Source organism: Nomascus leucogenys, chromosome 22a, assembly GCF_006542625.1.
Source record: "Nomascus leucogenys isolate Asia chromosome 22a, Asia_NLE_v1, whole genome shotgun sequence".
Taxonomy (NCBI): Eukaryota; Metazoa; Chordata; class Mammalia; order Primates; family Hylobatidae; genus Nomascus; species Nomascus leucogenys.
In genome coordinates, this window is record NC_044402.1 from 137805510 (window position 1) to 137824252 (window position 18743).

The 18743-nt window shown below is 41.8% G+C and overlaps 1 protein-coding gene across 4 annotated transcripts in view; it reads right to left on the reverse strand.

Annotated features, from left to right (window-relative positions):
- COL6A3 (collagen type VI alpha 3 chain) overlaps window positions 1–18743 on the reverse strand; it is a 91159-nt gene that overhangs the window by 62587 nt on the left and 9829 nt on the right. For 2 of the 4 annotated variants that reach the window (XM_030802862.1, XM_030802863.1), the window contains exon 2: window positions 9747–9870. In XM_030802862.1, the coding sequence (XP_030658722.1) occupies window positions 9747–9840 (94 nt within the window). In that variant the 5' untranslated portion in view covers window positions 9841–9870. Of the gene's footprint in view, window positions 1–642; window positions 1246–7618; window positions 8237–9746; window positions 9871–18743 lie in introns of all 4 variants that reach the window. The other 2 variants (XM_030802859.1, XM_030802861.1) reach the window with 2 other exon arrangements.

Sequence of the window (18743 nt, forward strand, 5' to 3'; positions counted from 1 at the left end):
CAAAGGCACTCCATTGGAGCCTGTATACTAATACTGCCACTCGGGAGAATTACTCCTACACTTTACAAGAACAGCAAACAAAAAAAAACTTCAGAAATATTCCATCAAGTGATTGCACTGTTATTTCTTACCTTCAGAAGTGTAACTCTCAGCACCCTAGCACAAAACGACTTTGAGGAGACACCCTCGCTCCATCTTTGCTTTTGGAAAGACACTTTGTGTATGAGCACAGTTCTAACACTGACTTTTAGAGCCCAATGCCATGGTCCTGGAGTAAATCTTTCTCAGAACTGTAATGAGCCCCTCAAGCCCGTTTTTAGGAAGACTGGATTATAAGTAGTTAATACGGTGACGTTTAATAATCTCAAAGCAACGGGTTTGTTGAATTAGCCTTAAAAGCACGCTTTCTCAGCAACTCATACTCTCCTAAGAGCTTTCACTCACTCATTGCTCTTTAGTTTTTCCGCACACTGCAACAATCACAAACGTGACATCCAGGACCCAGCTCATCAGGGAAGGACTGGACTGTGGGTACTTACAGCTTCTCCTGTGGCGAATCATGCTGGTACCCACCTTACGTCTATGTAAACCAACACACACAACACCCCACTCCCACACAGATGGTGAGAAGAGGATACATACCTTGTGTGACAATGGTTGGCGGTTTCAAGACAATGTGCCTTTGGGCCACGCCAACAATGTACGGCAGTAATTTCTCCTGGAGGTCCCCAAAGCTACGGAATTCCGGGACAGTAAACACCAAGTTGTCATCGGTAGCTATGTGCTGAAGCTCTGCCCTGGAGGCGGCCTGGGCTCCGAGGCCGAATGAGAACACGCTAGCCTGCTTCAGTGCTACCACCCCGTAGCGAATCTCGTCACTAGAAGGCCCGGCACTTATGAGGACCAGCACCTGGGGAACCCCTTCCTCCACGCGGCTGCCCCCTGCCCGGGTGAAGTGGTTCTCCACCACGAAATCAAGGGCGAGGCCAATATTGGCCAACTCCCCACCAGCAAACCCGAGGGCTTTCACTGCACCCAGAACCTGGGCCTTGGTGGAGTAGGTGTCCAAGGAGAACATGGTTCTGGGCTCATCGCTAAACTGGACCACCCCCACTCGGATCTGCTGAGTTCCAATTGGGAGTTTCTCAAGGAGATTTATAAGGAAGTCGAGAATGACTGCGAAATTGACACTTCCGGTGTTGTTTGATCCATCAATAAGGAAAATAATGTCAGCAGAGTCTTGTGCTTTAAAAGAAAGAAATGCAAAAAATGTGAAAGCATTAGAACAAGTGACCACATGCATTATTCAGTGTTCTGACATGTTTCTTTGGAAACCAATAAGAAACACGAAATATGGGCAAACAAAACACATGTTGATGAAGAAATGTGAAATTCTCTTTCAGTTCTGCATTCTGAATGGATAAGAGGCAACCTCTTAGAAATCATAGTGTAAAAAAGGGACATTTATAGCAATTTTTCATTTGTGCCATCCTCATAGCTAAATTTCCAAACATCGTATTCACTTTTCTGAGGGGACAATCTTGGGTACATATTCTAGAAATTTCCACTAAATTTGGAGGGAAAAGTAGTTGCATGAATGGTCCACTACCAAACCTACCAGGGAAAATCAATGAGTAGGTTAACAAAACTTTAGAGATGATTTCTAATTTTTGGTCATTTCTCCTGCCTCCTCAAATGATTAGAATAATTTTTTATACAAATCCACAGCTACAAAACAGAGTCACGATTTGGTGATTCCTCAGCCCAGTATGTTGCTGGATGCCTTAAGCAACTATTGTTTCTTCTTCTTTTCTTTAAAAACCAAAATGACCTTGTACATGCAACTTTGTGAATCAGAACTCAAACTACATTTAAAGTTTTCACGTAAAAAATACTTTGATGAAATTTTTGTTGTTTTTTTTTTTCTCGAATGATGTTTAGTTGCATAAAACTCAAATGCAGGTCGGGATTGGGCAGGATGTTTTGTTCATTTATTTTGTCATTGCCTCTATATTCAGTCACTTAATGCAGAACAATGTTAAGCAGAGTGATATGAAACCAGTCATGACATAATTATCCAACCTTGTTTTTATGACCTCCTAAACTAGTTACCTAGAAGGACCATGAGCATTGAGTAAACCCGGATCAGAATTAGCCTGGGGTTATACGAAGGGCAGGAAAACAGCTGACCAAGACCTCTTTTCTCCCCCATAACGGCGAACGGAGAATTCCCAACCTGATACTGAGAACCGGGTTACATAGCAGCCCTGAGGGAGGAATAGGGATCGAGAAATCTAAAAGTCAGGGCCGGAGATTTCCCAGCCTCCATTCGAATGTTTAAATTTGGCTGATTTAAACTCAAGGAGGAGCACAATTACTCTAGTCGATGTTTTTGATAACTTAAGTATGTGTTAGGGACAAGAAGAGGTTATATGCGAGCTTATGTATTTATATTCTGGGATTCCAGAAAACTGCACTCAGGGTATCTTTTTAAATGATGGTAATATTGTAGGTAAGACCATTCACTCTGATCTCTGATCTTTTCAATGACAGTGAACATTTTATATTTAAAATTAATGTTTCCTTGTGCCAACAAAATTGTTTTTGTTCTCACGGTAGAAAAGGAGACAAAGCTTGTCTCACAAAATTGAAGAGTTCTGCTCTAGTGAAACTGCACTCTTACCCAAGCTCTTCTCATTGTGTGAACTGAAACAGAGATTGCCAGGGTTGGAACTGCTCTCTTCCCTTCCTAATATACACGAAAGTTCCTGACAATATATTTGCAGATTAATTCTTTGCATAGGGAAATATATTAACCTGGCAACATTGCTATCACAATCCTTCTTATAAGATACAATGAGTAGGATAATTGTTGTGCTACAATAATTAAGATCTTGTGTTTTTAGTAATTGCCACACAAAAGTTTTGTATGAGACTGGGCCTTTGATTGGAGCCCAAAGCATTTGCCACTGTTCAGCCAAAATATAAGATTCCTGAAGGATCTTCAAGACAGCGTGGTGCCAGGGGGTGTGAATTACACAGAAGGCCATAGAGATGGCCTACATCATTGTATAATACAGAGGCTCCACAAATCCCACAAAATTCCTCAACATTTCCCAGGCCTAAACCAATGACCTCAAAGGACACAGAAGGGTTTGCCACATCTTAAACATATTTTAAACATCAAGACTTTTAAAAGAAGGATTAAATATGATCAATACAGTCACGTTTTTAAAAATGATCCCTAAGTCGCAGGATAACACTATTTCTTCTCCATTTGTAACTTACTTTTGGGTTGAAATTTATAGTTGTGCAAATAAGATAAATGGAGCCTGAGGGAAAATCCTTGAACATTCTCTTCTCAAAGACTGAACATCTACAATGGCCAGTCATAGAAACATGTTGGATAATTTGTCATCACTGAATAACAACATTATCCTCTTACACACACAATAATGGGGCATACAAGGGCATGCTTTGTTATTCAGGAGAGCTGAAGCCTCGAGGGCGCACAGGGGCCATGTGTGCTTGTGTACAGCAAGGCGGACCAATGACCGATGTTAATGTTACAAGGAATCAGATCTATGCACAGTTTAAAAGCTTTAAAGTTGTCTGGTTTTCTGCTTCTATGCTTTGCGTATCACATCCTCTGTGGTGTTTTCTACAGAAAAGTTTTACAGTGTCAAAGGAGAATTCACAGTTTCCTTCGACATCCCTGGAAGCTCTTTTCCTGAGCTCACTGATGTGGGCACAATGCCTTTCTTAGCTCATGTGATGCCTCCTTTCATTAAGAAAAACAAGTTCACATTCTTATTTCCTATGCAAAACACAAAATCGTAGATATATTTTACAAATTTTAAAAATCTTCATCCTTTACAGAGAAAAGAAAGCCGATGCCAAAATCCTCCCTGTCGCCTTTAGGTTTTGTTTTAAAATAAAGGTTTTGTATCCCAGGTATATCCATTTTTTTAAAGAATGATAGAGGGATTTTTAAAAACACAACCATTAGAGATTGATTATTTGAGTAGAGTTCATTGACAACAGTGGTGATCAATCATATTTTACACATATGTGTGTTTTATAATCAAGAACACTCTATGGGGAAGTTATCTAGCAGACACGTAGTAAGAAGAGGCAGCCATAACTAATTAGCAATCTCTATAATGCCCTTCTAACTGGCTTTCCAAAAAACTATAAGCAGAGATGTATTGTTCTTCCTAGGATTATTATTCTGTTTTTGCCGTGGAACATGCAGTGGGACGTGGTACTAGGAGGAATTGCAGAGTGATGTTAATTAGAAAAGACACATGAATGGATTAATTTTCTGCCCTGGTGCTGCTAGTGGCTTGGACACTAGAAGACAGAGATGCTTTCTTGGCATAAAAACAAAGGTTTTATCATCTGTGTGGAAACACCCACGATGTTGGTAGGTTCATTTAGCATTCACTATGGCGATCTCATTGTTTGTCCCTTACATAATGGTTAAACATAAAGGCAAACTCAGCTATTTTTGTGAGTATAACAAAACATCAATAAAAAATGTTCCATTTCTCTACTGGTCCCTTTCACTGTTTGTTTGTTTGTTTGTTTTAGACAGAGTTTCACTCTTGTCACCCAGGCTAGAGTGCAGTGTCACGATCTTGGCTCACTGCAACCTCCACCTCCCGGATTCAAAGGATTCTCCTGCCTCAGCCTCCCGGGATTACAGGTGCCCACCACTACACCTGGCTGATTTTTGTATTTTTGGTAGAGACGGGGTTTCACCATGTTGGCCAGGCTGGTCTCAAACTCCTGACCTCAGATGATCCTCCCAACTCAGCCTCCCGAAGTGCTGGGATTATAGGCATGAGCCCCTTTCACTATTTTTTGATAGGTCTTTGTTATTATCCCAATATTCCAAAATGTGATGGATCAGGGAATTAATGATACTGAGACTATGGTAGCAAGCAGTGCAGTTCATTGTAGATAACCTCTTGTCATTTCCTGGTAACCTGAGTGGTTTGGGGTGCTGTTGGGGACACCCACCTTTTCCTGTCATTTGGCAGGACTGATGCCTGTGTGGTAATGCCAGGGGTGAGGCTTGTCATTTGGAAGCAGGGAACACTTTGCAGTGTTTGAACTGCCTCTCACTCTTTCCTATTGAGAAGTAGACCCACAGGTCAGGGCATCAGCACTGCCAGCCCCGTTAAAGCTGAAATCAGGGGTAACCACTAGGAAAACCATTTTATGAACAAACTTTGAAACACCCTGGGGCTGGCTAGTTCTGAAACCCTCTTCTTCACCAAGCTCTGCCTGCCCAAGACAGCTGGTTCCTTTCTGCTGATGTTGGGTCATCTCTCTTCAGCTCCTGCTTTCTGAATCCTTGTTATGAAATACTGACATCTGGTACTGCTTCTCTGCAACTGCTCCATTATTCTGATTGCAATCTTGCAATTCTTCTGCTGTCCTTCCCATGTGGTCCTGTAGAGTGAGGCCTCCAAGCCTCAACTCTCTTTTTCTTGCCCCACCATCCATGTGTATTCACAAGAAACTGACTCTCCATCAGTCACTTCACTTCCTACCTCCTGTCTCAATGGCCATCTTGGTGGTAACCACTTTTAAAAGTGTAGGAGAAAAATCTATTCATAAATCTTGCTTCCTATGATCAGTTCCCCTATGCCATGTGGTTGCCCACTCATTTTTTTTTTTTGATTCAAAGAATTATCCACTTCCTCATGCCTACTAAATACACGGAAGAGTCTCCAACCTTCCTACATGATTTAGTTACATTATGTTCAGCCTGTGTCCACATGGCAGGCTCTGTGGTCATCTCCAGACTTTAAGGTCTGTATGGACAACCTTTGTGAGCACCAGCCTCTCTTGTTTCTGCAGTGGCTGGCTGTCTATAGTTCCTACACATCTGAGGACCACACTGAGCACCATTGGAAACTCCTCCAGCCCTGTGATTGGCCCTCAGAGGTTTCCCTTTCTACACACCAGCAGTGTCTCCAACTTGCACACTCAGCTGTCTCCAGGGTTCTCCTTCCGAGCCCTGGCCTCTCATCCTTTGGGTCTTCAGAGGTCTCCTGGCCCATTCCAGCTCTCATTAGCTCCCCATGCAGCTAGGATGCCATGGCAGGCTATTTCAGGAATTTACTAGCTACTACTCTGGATTTCCTTACTGAGAAAATTTTCTTCTGTCCTCTCTATTGTTCCGTCTTTGCAAGTTCCAGTTCTGGGAACTCCTTTGATCCTGGGAGTGCCTGAGATATCTGCAGAAAGGCAGGGATCCACACTAATGGAGACACCCACTGACTCATAATCTCTGATAGCAACTGGACGCCACTTCAAATCAGCAGTTTCTTCCTGAGTGTTTTGTGACCCCTCTTCACATGTCTATAGCAGCTGATCAAAAATAACTTCAATCCCTCCAAGCCCACAAGCCCCACTGCTTCCCTCCTTTATTGAGATGACGGATGTCAACTCAACTTGAACTCTCTCAATGTGCCTCTTATCCACCTGAATATCTTGGAAACACAGCCCCTTTTCTCATCCCTTCCCTCCATCTCAGAGAACATGTGTGTCTCCTTTCTGGAGCTCAACTCTCCCCCTGGATTCTTCTCTCATTTCCTGCTCATTCCACTCAGAATTCTCTGCTACCCACTATCAGATGGCTGCATGGACTCATTTTCTAACAAGGAGAGGTCCCTCTGCTCTGCCCATCACTGATGAGTAAGCTGTGGGCACTCATCACAGTTGCTGTGGTATGGTACAGTTTGAAATTGTACTTGTCAAATTCCTTCCCCACTGGCCATTTAGGCACTTAGCCCTGGAAGGAGAGCTAACAGGCTTAACTGGTTAAATAACTTGTCGGCCAATTAGCTTTGTACATGCAACTGCACATGACACATTGATGCAATGTCCATGTGCTCTCAATACTTCCAGAGTGGCTCTCATCAACGCCATTAGAATTAGAAGAGTCTCTGTGGGCAAAGCCATGATTACTGCATGGAGGAGAAGTAAGAAGACCAGACCCACAGCCCAAATGCACAGCCTCCAGCTCCAGCTGTCGCTAACCATCCAGGACTCAATTTCTTCCAAATCGATCTAGAATGGATCATAGCTGAGGTTTCTTGTAATTCCAATTCTACCAACACTCTTAAATTAACTCTGTAGAGTAGAAGAGAGAAGCTCTCTGCTAGTCCACTGGACACAAAAAAAGATGCCCTCGCTCCCATCTCAGTTCATGCACTCTCCAACAGGAAGCTTTCCTTAAAGGAAACAGATCCCAACACCAGATAGAGGAGTTTGATCAGATGCACACCTCACCACTCTGAGGCTTTCTTTTCTAAGGAAGGCAGAGGTATTTTGTGGGATCATGACATTAGAATGTGGGTTTTTTTAGAGTGAAAATATTAGTTGTTTAAGAAAAGACTCTTGTTGTATGTAGGTGAACGCCCTACTTGGGGAGAAGACTATGGAAGAATATTCCAAATCAAACCTTTGTTTTTAAACCTGTGAACATTCATCTCTTCCCTGGCCCGCGTGCCATCCTAGCTGTTGCTTTAAGGCCAGCAGTTGCCAAGCTCATCTCCCAAGAACAGCAGGGCAGGGCGTAGCTTGGTGGCATTGCCATTACCTGTGATGTCTTTAAGGGTTTCCGTGTCCCCAGCCCTTTCTGGACTCACGGATGAATGCACACAGGACACTAAGTTTCCTACTATGTCATGAAGTGAGGTAAAATTCTCTAGGTTGAACACATGCATATTGAGCGGTTCACTTGCTATTTCTTTTAACGCTCCTTCATCTGCGTCCTCAACTCCAATTGAAAACACGTTAACATCAGCAGACTTAAGTTCCGCTGAGGGCAGAGCAAGGCCATCCTTCGAGTGTCCATCAGTTAACACTACGATAACCTGAGGGACTCCGTCACCGGCCCGGCTTCCAGCAGCCTTGGTGAGGTGGCTTTGCATTATGTATTCTAATCCTTTTCCAGTCTGATTGGTTCCCCCAATATAAGACATGTTGGAAATATGAGAAAGGACTTCTTGTTTAGTACGATACGTATTTAACAGGAACTCGGTATGTGGGTTTCCGTTGAACTGGACCAGAGCAAAATGGAAATCATTTTCTCCCACAGCTAAGGATTTTACAACATCATATAGAAACTCTCGAACAAGTTGGAAATGTTCCTCTCCAATGGTCCAAGAGGAATCCACTAGAAATATTATATCAGCAGCCGCACCATTTTTGACATCTTTAAAAAAAGACATTGGTTTAGATTTTTCTACTATGTAAGCAATTATTTCCTATCAGTGCAAAGCCTTCCTAACAAATTTGGTTTACACTATACTGTTGTTACTAAACCCTTCACACCTCACTGGTGATACAGGAAGGTAGACTCACTTACCTGGGAACCAGGGACCTGGGCCCATGCACTCAATAGCTGCTGGTGCCCAGTCACTAGCCCAAGTTCCATATTCAGAGACCATCATGAATGGGCCAGTAGCATGCTCCAGATTGGGGAAGCAATTTCCTGGGCTGTCTTTAACTCAAGCATGATTCCCCATGGCAGTTTGAGCCCCAAGACCCACCTGATTAAACCAGAAGGAAGTCTTATCACAGACAACCAACCATCATTTTATAAATTCATTCTTTAGTTTGGAATATGAAACTGGGCCTTGACAAAAAAGGAAAAGTAAAAATTGCTATTTTCCATTCACTAACCCCCAATGCTTTGGGTAATTTGCATGAAAAATGAATATAATAAATACATGTTATTTAAGTGAGGAGGACCTGTATAAATGTAGAGAAGGGAAAAGACTTATTTTTTCCAGATTTTTGAGCATGAACAAACAGTACTCTACTAGTTACTGCATATTTTTCAGAGCCAGAAAAGTCTTCATAGATGTCAAACATTATCTATCTCATTTCCAGATGAACCCAGTTCTCCCTCAAGGGTAGGAGCTCAGGGTATCAGGCTCTCAGTGGCCCCAGGAGGTGCCCTTCTACAGCTGCGAGCCAGGCTTGCTCCTGGACTCTACTTACCTCGAGCTCACCTGATGCCCCAACCCACGTTCTTCTTCCGCTGAAGTGACACTAGACTTCCCTCCATCTAAGAGCAACCTGGCCTGGAGGAAGAATCCCTCAGAGGCCCAGCTCTCTGGATCAAGGAGAGGGAGACCCACCTCAGTCCTTTCCAGCTTGCAATGCATGAAGCATTTCCCACTTTTCTAAAACTCTGGAATCAAATTTTTAATAGAGTTAATTAGAATCCATGTTTCTAACTCGTTTTGGGAAAGAGAAATCTTAAAGATCCAATGATCCTAGATGAAAAATGCCTTTCTGCATCTGGAGTTAGAGAGAGAGGGTGATCTTTGTTTTTTTCAGGGAAAATAGTTTTTACTTTCAATCATTGATTTCTCCCTACTTTATGTGCTCAGAGACCAGCCAATGCCAGAAATGTGGAAAGTCCCTTCAGGTGGTAAAACATTTGAGATACAAACTTTCCGTTCACATCCAATGTAAAAACAAATCATTTTCAAGCCAATTCCAAGATACCAAACCCAAGTTTTAATAAAAATAGGTCATCTCTCACTGGATAAAGAGTATCTGAAAAGGTCTATAAATCCTGTAACTATCCTATAATAAATGGCTTAGCTACCTTAAAAATATGTGTAAGCTCTATGTCAGCACCTGATGTCTAAGATCTAAAATCAAAGAATGATATTCCTTTTTACAAAATCAAGGACATTTCTGGCTCTTACCTGCTTGCTGCTGCTGCTGGGCATGAGTTGTGGGAAAGCCTGAGAGAAAGAGGCAAAAGACGGCCACTAAGGGCAAGTGCCGATGTTTCCTCATTTTGAATTTGTCTAAGCACCAAATATGAACCTAAAAGAGAAAACAGGGCAAAGGGAATGATCAGTTTTTGACTCTCATTATGCAAAATCCCTCAAAATCCCATGTTTTCTATGTCCTTTTTAGACTTCCAAGAGGACTTTGTATCTGATTCATTCTTTGAACCAGCAGCAAAAGGATGGATGATAAATAGTTAGATAGATGATAGAAGATAGATAGATAGATAGATAGATAGATAGACAAAAATAGATACAGATACATACATGCTCACATATATGCATATATGGAAGGAAGGGAGGAAGGAAGGAAGGAAGGAAGGAAGGAAGGAAGGAAGGAAGGAGGGAGGGAGGGAGGAGGGAGGGAGGGAGGGGAGGGGAGGGAAGGGAAGGGAAGGGAAGGGGAAGGGGAAGGGAAAGGAAAGGGGAAAGGAAAGGGGAAGGGGAAGGGAGGGGAAGGGGAAGGGAAGGGAGGTAAGGGAAGGGAAGGAAAGAAGAAGTGAAGGAAGGGAAGGAAGAAGTGAAGGAAGTGAAGGAAGGGAAAGAAGTGTTGCGGGAAGTCAGGGACCCCAAACGGAGGGACTGGCTGAAGCCATGGCAGAAGAACGTGGATTGTGAAGATTTTATGGATATTTATTAGTTCCCCAAATTAATACTTTTGTAATTTCTTATGCCTGTCTTTACTGCTATCTCTAAACATAAACTGTAAAGATTTCATGGACACTTATCACTTCCCCAGTCAATACTCTTGTGATTTCCTGTGCCTGTCTTTACTTTAATCTCTTAATCCCGTCAGTTGAGGAGGATGTATATCCTTCCAGGACCCTGTAATAATTGCGTTAACTACAAAAATTATACAGCATGTGTGTTTGAGCAATATGAAATGTGGGCACCCTGAAAAAAGAACAGGATAACAGCAATTGTTCAGGGAATAAGAGAGATAACCTTAAACTCTGACTGCCAGTGAGCCTGGCAGAACAGAGCCATATTTCTCTTCTTTCAAAAGCAAATGGGAGAAATATCACTGAATTCTTTTTCTCAGCATGGAACATCCCTGAGAAAGAGAATGCACACCTAGGGGTAGGTCTCTGAACTGGCTTCCCCAGGGCGTACCTGTCTCTTACGGTTGAGACTGCAGGGGTGAAATAAACTCCAGTCTCCCATAGCGCTCCCAGGCTTATTAGGAAGAGGAAATTCCCATCTAATAAATTTTGGTCAGACCAGTTGATCTCAAAACCCTGTCTCCTGATAAGATGTTATCAATGACAATGGTGCCCAAAACTTCATTAGCAATTTTAATTTCACCTCGGTCCTGTGGTCCCGTGATCTTGCCCTGCTTCCACTTGCCTTGTGATATTCTATTACCCTGTTAAGTACTTGATGTCTGTCACCCACACCTATTTGCACACTCCCTCCCCTTTTGAAAATCCCTAATAAAAACTTGCTGGTTTTTGTGGCTTGTGGGGCATCATGGATCCTACCAATGTGTGATGTCTCCCCTGGATGCCCAGCTTTAAAATTTCTCTCTTTTGTACTCTGTCCCTTTATTTCTCAAGCCAGTAGACGCTTAGGAAAATAGAAAAGAACCTACGTGATTATCCGGGCAGGTCCCCTGATAAGGAAGGGAAAGAAAGGAAGGAGAGAGGGAGGGAAGGAGGGAAGGAAGGAACGAAGGATGGAAGGAAGGAAGGAGAAGAAGAGAAAGAAGCAGAAGAAGAAAAAGAAGGAGAAGAGAAGGAAGGAAAGAAAGAAAGAAAGAAAGGAAGAAAGAAAGAGAAAGAAAGAAAGAAAGAGAAAGAGAAAGAAAGAAAGAGGGAGAGAAGGAGAGGGAGAGAGGGAGGAAGGGAGGAGGGAAGGTGGGAGGGAGGTAAAGCATAGGTGAATGAGAAGTGAATAGGCAGAGCTCTCTGTCTAAGGAGACATTAGACCTCTTCTTATTAGCAGAACATAGATCACCTGTAATGACACTGCTCCCTCTCCTCTCTGGTCATTCTTAAACATATTTCAAAGAACACAATTACATTATTAAAAAATAGGCATTCATAGTAGTTTCTCCACAATCTGAAAATATTCTCTTCCTTTTTCAAATTACTAATGAATGAAAAATTTATCCATTATGAAAGATAGTTTTGATTAAACATATAAATGAGAATTTTTGAATCTAGTGACTATTACTTTGGCCACAGCTAAAAGCTATGCAATTAAACCTTCTTTTCCTCCCAAAGTGACGTAGGCAGCGATTTGGAAATAGCATATTCCTAAGCAAAGAGCAGAACGGAAATGGGTCAGGAGTAAAAGCACTCATAGGCACAAAAGGTGTCAGATTTTGACACCCAGCTTAAGTTTGTAAGGCGTGTTTAAAAGAACCTCAGAGGAAAGCTTCAGTTTATGGAGAGAATGGGCTTTGCCCAAATTATACCAAATGCAACCCAACCACAGCAGCTGGGACCATGTCAAGCCTTGTCCATATTCTCTATTAATATTTAGCACTTTTCCTCCAAGGAAAATCTGCCATATGCCAACCTCCAATCTCACAACGGAATGAGCCCAGGGTGATTTAATTAGTAAGACTGTGAAGCCAGACCTGGAGGCTAACTGCCCTGATGCACAGTCTCCCATACCCACGTGCCTCTGGGGGCCGCACACATGATGCCCCACCAGCCAAGTTCACATTCACATGAGCTCAGTAGTGTGCATCATCAGACCTTTCCCCTGCCAACACCTTTTCTTCCTACCACATGATTTTGTGACAGCCTCTTCACTCTCCAATCTCCAATCTAAGAGATCAGCTTGGGGGCTGGGGTCTCCCTTAAGACCCCTCCAGAGAGCTACCCTAGGTCTTTCTGACTAGGCTGAAGTCCCCTTGCCAGGACAGCATCTTTTTTCTCCTCTCCTTGACGCAGGATTCTGGTTTCCCTTAACTTTTTCTTAGACCACAGACAGGGTCTGTGCCCTGAAGGGCCCCATGCTCAGTTTGATGCTTTGATGTTGCCGTCTTGGAATTCTTAAAACATTTGAACAAGAAGCTCATTTTCATTTTGCAATGATGTGCATGTCAGTGACTCTTCTTACCCAGATTGGCCAGGGGTTCCCCAGTTTGGAGCTCTCTGGTCAGGGGTTCCCTTTTCAGAGGTTTGGGTAACAGTACTGGGGAACAAGGACATTGGCGACACAGGTAGGCTAGGATGTTATCAAACCGCTGTTTTGGGTGCTATGTTATCAAAAGTTATTCAGCATCTACTATGTGATAATTGCAGTTTTTCATAATTTTTCGTAATGTATCTTATTTATCTTTACATTATCCTTAGAGGTAGATGCTGATCCTCATTCTTACAGGAAAAAATGGGGGTGCAGAAAATAAGTGGCCAAGGTGCACAACTATTCAAAGACACCTTGGTGCTCAATAGCACCTGCAACACTGAGGGTTCATAAGATGAGAGGATAAGAAGAGCATTTTTACTTCTCCATGAAAACCCCATGATTCCATAGCAACTTTTCGATCAAGTTCACCAGCCTGAATTTGGGCATTTTCGGAATCAGAAAAGGAGCCAGTGATGTTGGGGAAAAACAAGGTGCTTGGAATCAGATAAATCTGGATCCTGGATCCACCACACCCTACCTCAGGCAGGTGGTATACTTGCTCAAAGGCTCCGTTTCCTCCTCTGTAGCACAGAACAATGATAGCCATGCCTCTCTTCCAGCCCTCTGTGGAGAGCATGTGGCAGGCTGTTTGGTAAATGCCTGACACAGAATGGATGGTAAGTGAACTCTAACTACCATTCTCCAACAACGTAGGTTTCATCAGCATTTCCCAAAGCACATTCCATGGAACACCCATTCCATTAGATGTTCTAAGGGGAAAAACAGGCGTTCCATGAGAAACGCAGTTTGGAAAGTGCTGAATACCAAGCCTCCTTCTGGAACAGTTACAATATACCTTAATGTATAGCAGTTCTGAAAAATAAAGTAAAGAAACCTGCTGTACTTGATTTAACCCAGAATTTCCCAAACATATTTCATGGGCTATTCCTCTCCATGTCTAATTTTGCTAAGCTCTTAGTTCTCTGAAGCAGCAACCAAAGACATCTCCACCTGCCCAGGCCTCCACTGAGCCCAGGTCACTGGGTTTGCAAATACCTGTTCTCTCAGACTCCATTAACTGTAAGTGGGACCCATGTCCCTTGATGGTGGAGCTCACCACCTCCCTGTGACCAAGTGAGAGAATTAGAATGGGTAGATGACTGACATCTCCCCAGAGAAGCCCAGGGGAAGGACCAGACTCAATCTCATTATCAGCGTGAACTTTCATGACACTAGTTAATATTGTCATTTTTCCTTATACTGAGTTTCAGGAAGTACTATTTGATATTGGAAATGATATAGTGTAGACTACGGTTAAATTAGAAATTCTATTTGACTTAAGAAACTGAAATACACATAATCTAGGGAGATTGAGTTATCATCATAATTTCACTGTTAGGGTTTGAAGGTTAAAAAGAAGTCTGTTTCACAGATTACAGCATGTAAAGGCATTCAGCATCAGTGTGAGTGAAAATCAAAAACATCTTTCTGGTTATCAAGTATATGTCAGATTTTGAAATGTGACTTTTTTCATCTTATAATTCTAAAACTCCAAATGCTTCTAAATTGGTTTTATATCCCCCGCATCAGGAATAATTTGACAATTCCCTGAAGAAAGCAAGGGGAAATGAGAGCAAATCAGGCACGTGAAATTGTTTATACAAGACTTTGGAAAGACTGCCAAGACTCCATGAGATCTGTAAGAAGTGAGGAAAATAACACACCAAGAAGCTGGATAACCTAGAAAAAAATAGATATTTGCTTGAAATATATAATCCACCAAGACTCAATCATGAAGCAATAAAAAAACAGACTTAAAACTAGTATGGGGTTGAATCAGTAATCAAAAATCTTCCACAAAAAAAAAAAAAAAAAAAAAAAAAAAGCCCAGGACCAGATGTCTCTCCTGGAAAATTCTTCCAAACACTTAAGGAAGAATTAACACTAATGCTTCTCAAACTTTTCTCAAAAACATTAAAGAGGAAGTAACACTCCCAAACTCATTTTTATAAGGCCAATATTGAAAAGAAAAATACAGACCAATATCCCTGATGAACACTGATGCAAAAATTCTCAACAAAATACTAGCTGACCAAATCAACAGCACATTAAAAGGATTATACACTATAACCAAGTGGAATTTATTTCTAGAACGCAAGGATGTTTCAACGTATGAAAACCAATCAACGTGATACACCACATTAACAGAATGAAGGGGTGGAAAATAGCAAAGCTTGAGACCTCACACTTATAATTTCAAAGCATATTACAAAATGACAGTAATGAATCAATATGATGCTGACTTAAAGACAGACATATGAACCAATGGAACAGAATAGGGAGCCCAGAAATAAAACCTCATATATATGATCTTTGAGCTTCAATAAAGCCACTCAGTGGGGAAAGGATAGCCTCCATCGTATGAATGTTCCTCAAAAAACTGAAAACAGAATTATCATACAATTCATCTATCCCACTTTTGGGTATATCCAAAAGAAGTGAAAACAGGATCTTAAAGATATATTTGCACACCCATGTTCATTTCAGCATTATTTGTAATATCCAAAAGGTGGAAACAACTTAAAAGTCCATCAATAGATGAGATGAATAAAGAAATTAATTCATTTCAACAGTGTTTTATAGTTTTTAGTGCACATGTTTTTTCTTCCTTGGTTAAGTATATATATGTATATATACATATACAATGGAATTTTTTGCAATTATGAAATTGATTACAGATTTCCAAGGCCGCTTTATCACAAAGAGTCTTCCGGGACTGTGAAGCTCAGCCACACTCTGAGCATAGAGTATGGCAAAATGCCTGTCTGTATCATTGCAGGTGTATAATAAATATTTGTTAAATTCATTAACTGCTATTCCTACAGTTCTCCTAGGACTTTGCACTGTTATTACACCACTTATGCTGTAATTTTTTTTTCTTTTTTGAGACAGGGTCTCACTCTGTCACCCAGACTGGAGTGCAGTGGCAAGATCACAGCTCACTGCAGCCTCAACCTCCCAGGCCCAAGCAATCCTTCCTTCTCAGCCTCCTGAGTAAATGGGACTGTAGGCACATACCACCCCACCCAGCTAAGTTTTGTATTTTTAGTAGAGACAAGGTTTTGCCATGTTGCCCAGGCTGGTCTTGAGCTCCTGAGCTCAAGAGATCCTTCCACCTTAGCCTTCCTAAGTGCTGGGATTACAGGAGTGAGCCACTGTGCACGGCCTACTATATTATATTAAGTCTTATACATGCCACATACAAGGAATATTATTCAGCCTTATAAAAGAAGGAAATCCTTTTATCTTCTACAACATGGATGAATCTTGAGGATATTATGCTGAGTGAAATAAGTCAGTCACTAAAAGACAAATATATTACTTTATAATTCCATTTATGTGAAGGTATTTAAAGTAGTCAAAGTCTTAGAAAAAGAACTTAGAATGGTGTTGGCCATGGGCTGTCAGGAGGTGGGCAGTTGTAGTTACTGCTCCATAGGTACAGAGCTTCTGTTTTGCAAGATCAAAAAGTTGCAGATATTTGTTGTACCACAAGGTGCATGTAGTTAACACTGCTGTACTGTACGCTTAAATATAGTCAAGATAGTATGTTTTGTTATATGATTTTTACCACAATTAAAATAGAAATGAGGACAGGAAATATCATTTGCCAGGTTTTAAAAGCATGGGTAACTACCCCTAAAACACAACCATCAATTTAACAGGAATGATGTAAGTGCAGCATCTCTTTTTTGAGGTGTGATAAAGTTTAAGAGCTACTAGGAGAAAACAGTACAACTAAACATCCTAAAGTGTGTCTACGTGCCGCTGTATTCAAATAACACAATGTTTGCCCTTACTTCTAAATAAGATTTGGAAAGAAATAAGAAAAGAATATATGTCATGCAAAATGTTAGGGTTTGGCAAAGAAGATCAGAGTCTCATGAAAGTGGGAAAGAATCTAATATGAGCATTCAGAACTGGTGCAAACATGGCTTCTGCCCTGACAAGCATCCTCTGAGCTTTGGAATCGGCTCCACCCAAGGCCCGAGCTTTTGTATCTCTATCTTAACCTTCCTCTCTCCACAGGTGCCCCCATGGGCTCTGCAAGTCTTTATGGTTGTCTGTTGTGTAGCACAGGAATTCCATTTTCCCCATATAGCTAATGAAATCAGGGATGAGGATGATCTAATGTTCTCAGCCTTGCCATCTGAAGATTGACAGCAAAGAAGAGTCTGTCCGGCTAATAAGTGATGTAACTTTGTCATGAATGGAGCAGCGGACTAGTGCCCAGATGGACCACTTAGCAAAGGTACAGGGAGAGCCACAGAGAGTTATTGAGGCTGCCAGTCAAGGACAGGAGCTAAGTGCGTGCAAAGGAAACCTGAAGCTCAGTCCCGTGGATTTGCCCTGAAATTCCTCCTGCCTGAGGTCAGGCCCAGAGGGAGAAGCTGGAGTCCAAATCTTGTGGCCCAGCTATGAGGAAGACAGAACACAGTGTGGGCCCTAAGCCTGACCCGCCAAAAATTGGTGAGATGGAGACAGATGAAGCCATAAACAAGGGAATGAACACCAGGACCCATGTGGCTTTGGATTTCCAAAGAAAGTCAACAAAAAGTACTACCTGTGATGAAACAAATCTACCCTGTGATTCAGATTCTGAGAACTTGAAGGCATGATCTCAGCAGCTAAAATAGAACCACCTGTCAATACAGCAGTCTCTTGGAAACGTATCAACAGTGAGAAAGGAATGCTGTTCTAATGATGCTCAGGAGGCCAGTTATCAACAGAACAGATTTTTTTCTGCAACAAAGTGACAGCAATGAGTGGTGATAATGGCAGTATTGCAAAAGCTCAGCCCGATTTTTTTGCCTTGCAATGGTCACCACCTTTTGGACATGGATATATGTTAATACGATGTAGAAGAGCCGTCTCCAGTGCTTGTGCTGTGGTTTGACAATGCTCCCAAGTTTTAGCCCGGTCGCAGCACAGCAGGGCTCAGGGACCCCCGACAGGCTGGACTGCCTGTTCTCCTCCCTCCACTTAGGATGACCCTACCCCCACCGTGCCACAGCCCCAACTTTGCCCCTTCACTCTCTAGGAATCCCTCAAGCCCATGCAACCCTGGGAACCTTCCAGACTTTTCCAGCAAGCTCTACCTTTCTTCCCTACAGTCTGTTAGACCCATTCCTGAGTGTTTCTTTAAATAAAAAAAAAGCAATTGTAGTATCTAATTTTTTGTATGACCTCAATTAAATAATGATATACACTTTAGAATAATATAAAAGTACATTTTATATGTGCTATTCTTGATTCTTTCTATCAAGCTTGGGCGTCAATTTTTTTTTTAGCAAAGATAAGCTTCCTGCTAGATTCTTTCCAAGAAAATGGCCTGTTCTTTCCAAAACAACCGGTATTATTGTAATTGGTCTAGATCAATGTTTTAATACGGGATCAACAGATTCAAAGAGTCTATGATCCTCTCACAGTTGAGTGCAAAATTGCATCTATGGATGAGGGTTTTTCTGGGGATAAGCCTCCATGTTTGTATGTGAATCTAAAAGGCAGTTGTGCCACTCCTCACCCCCCAAAGTTTAAGCATCGCTGCTTCAATTAAAAATTTTAATGCAAATCTTCTGGAAGATCCAGTTCGATTACTGTAAATGTTTAATCCATGTTCAAGAGGCATGATTTTAAGTGGTATTTTTGTTTGTGAATGATAACACAAGAGTATTATAGAGCCTCTTTGTAAAGCATTTGGCTTTGTAATCCAGGTGGAAAAAATAGGACGTGATGAGAGCTGTCCCCTCACTGTTGAGTCTGGGATGG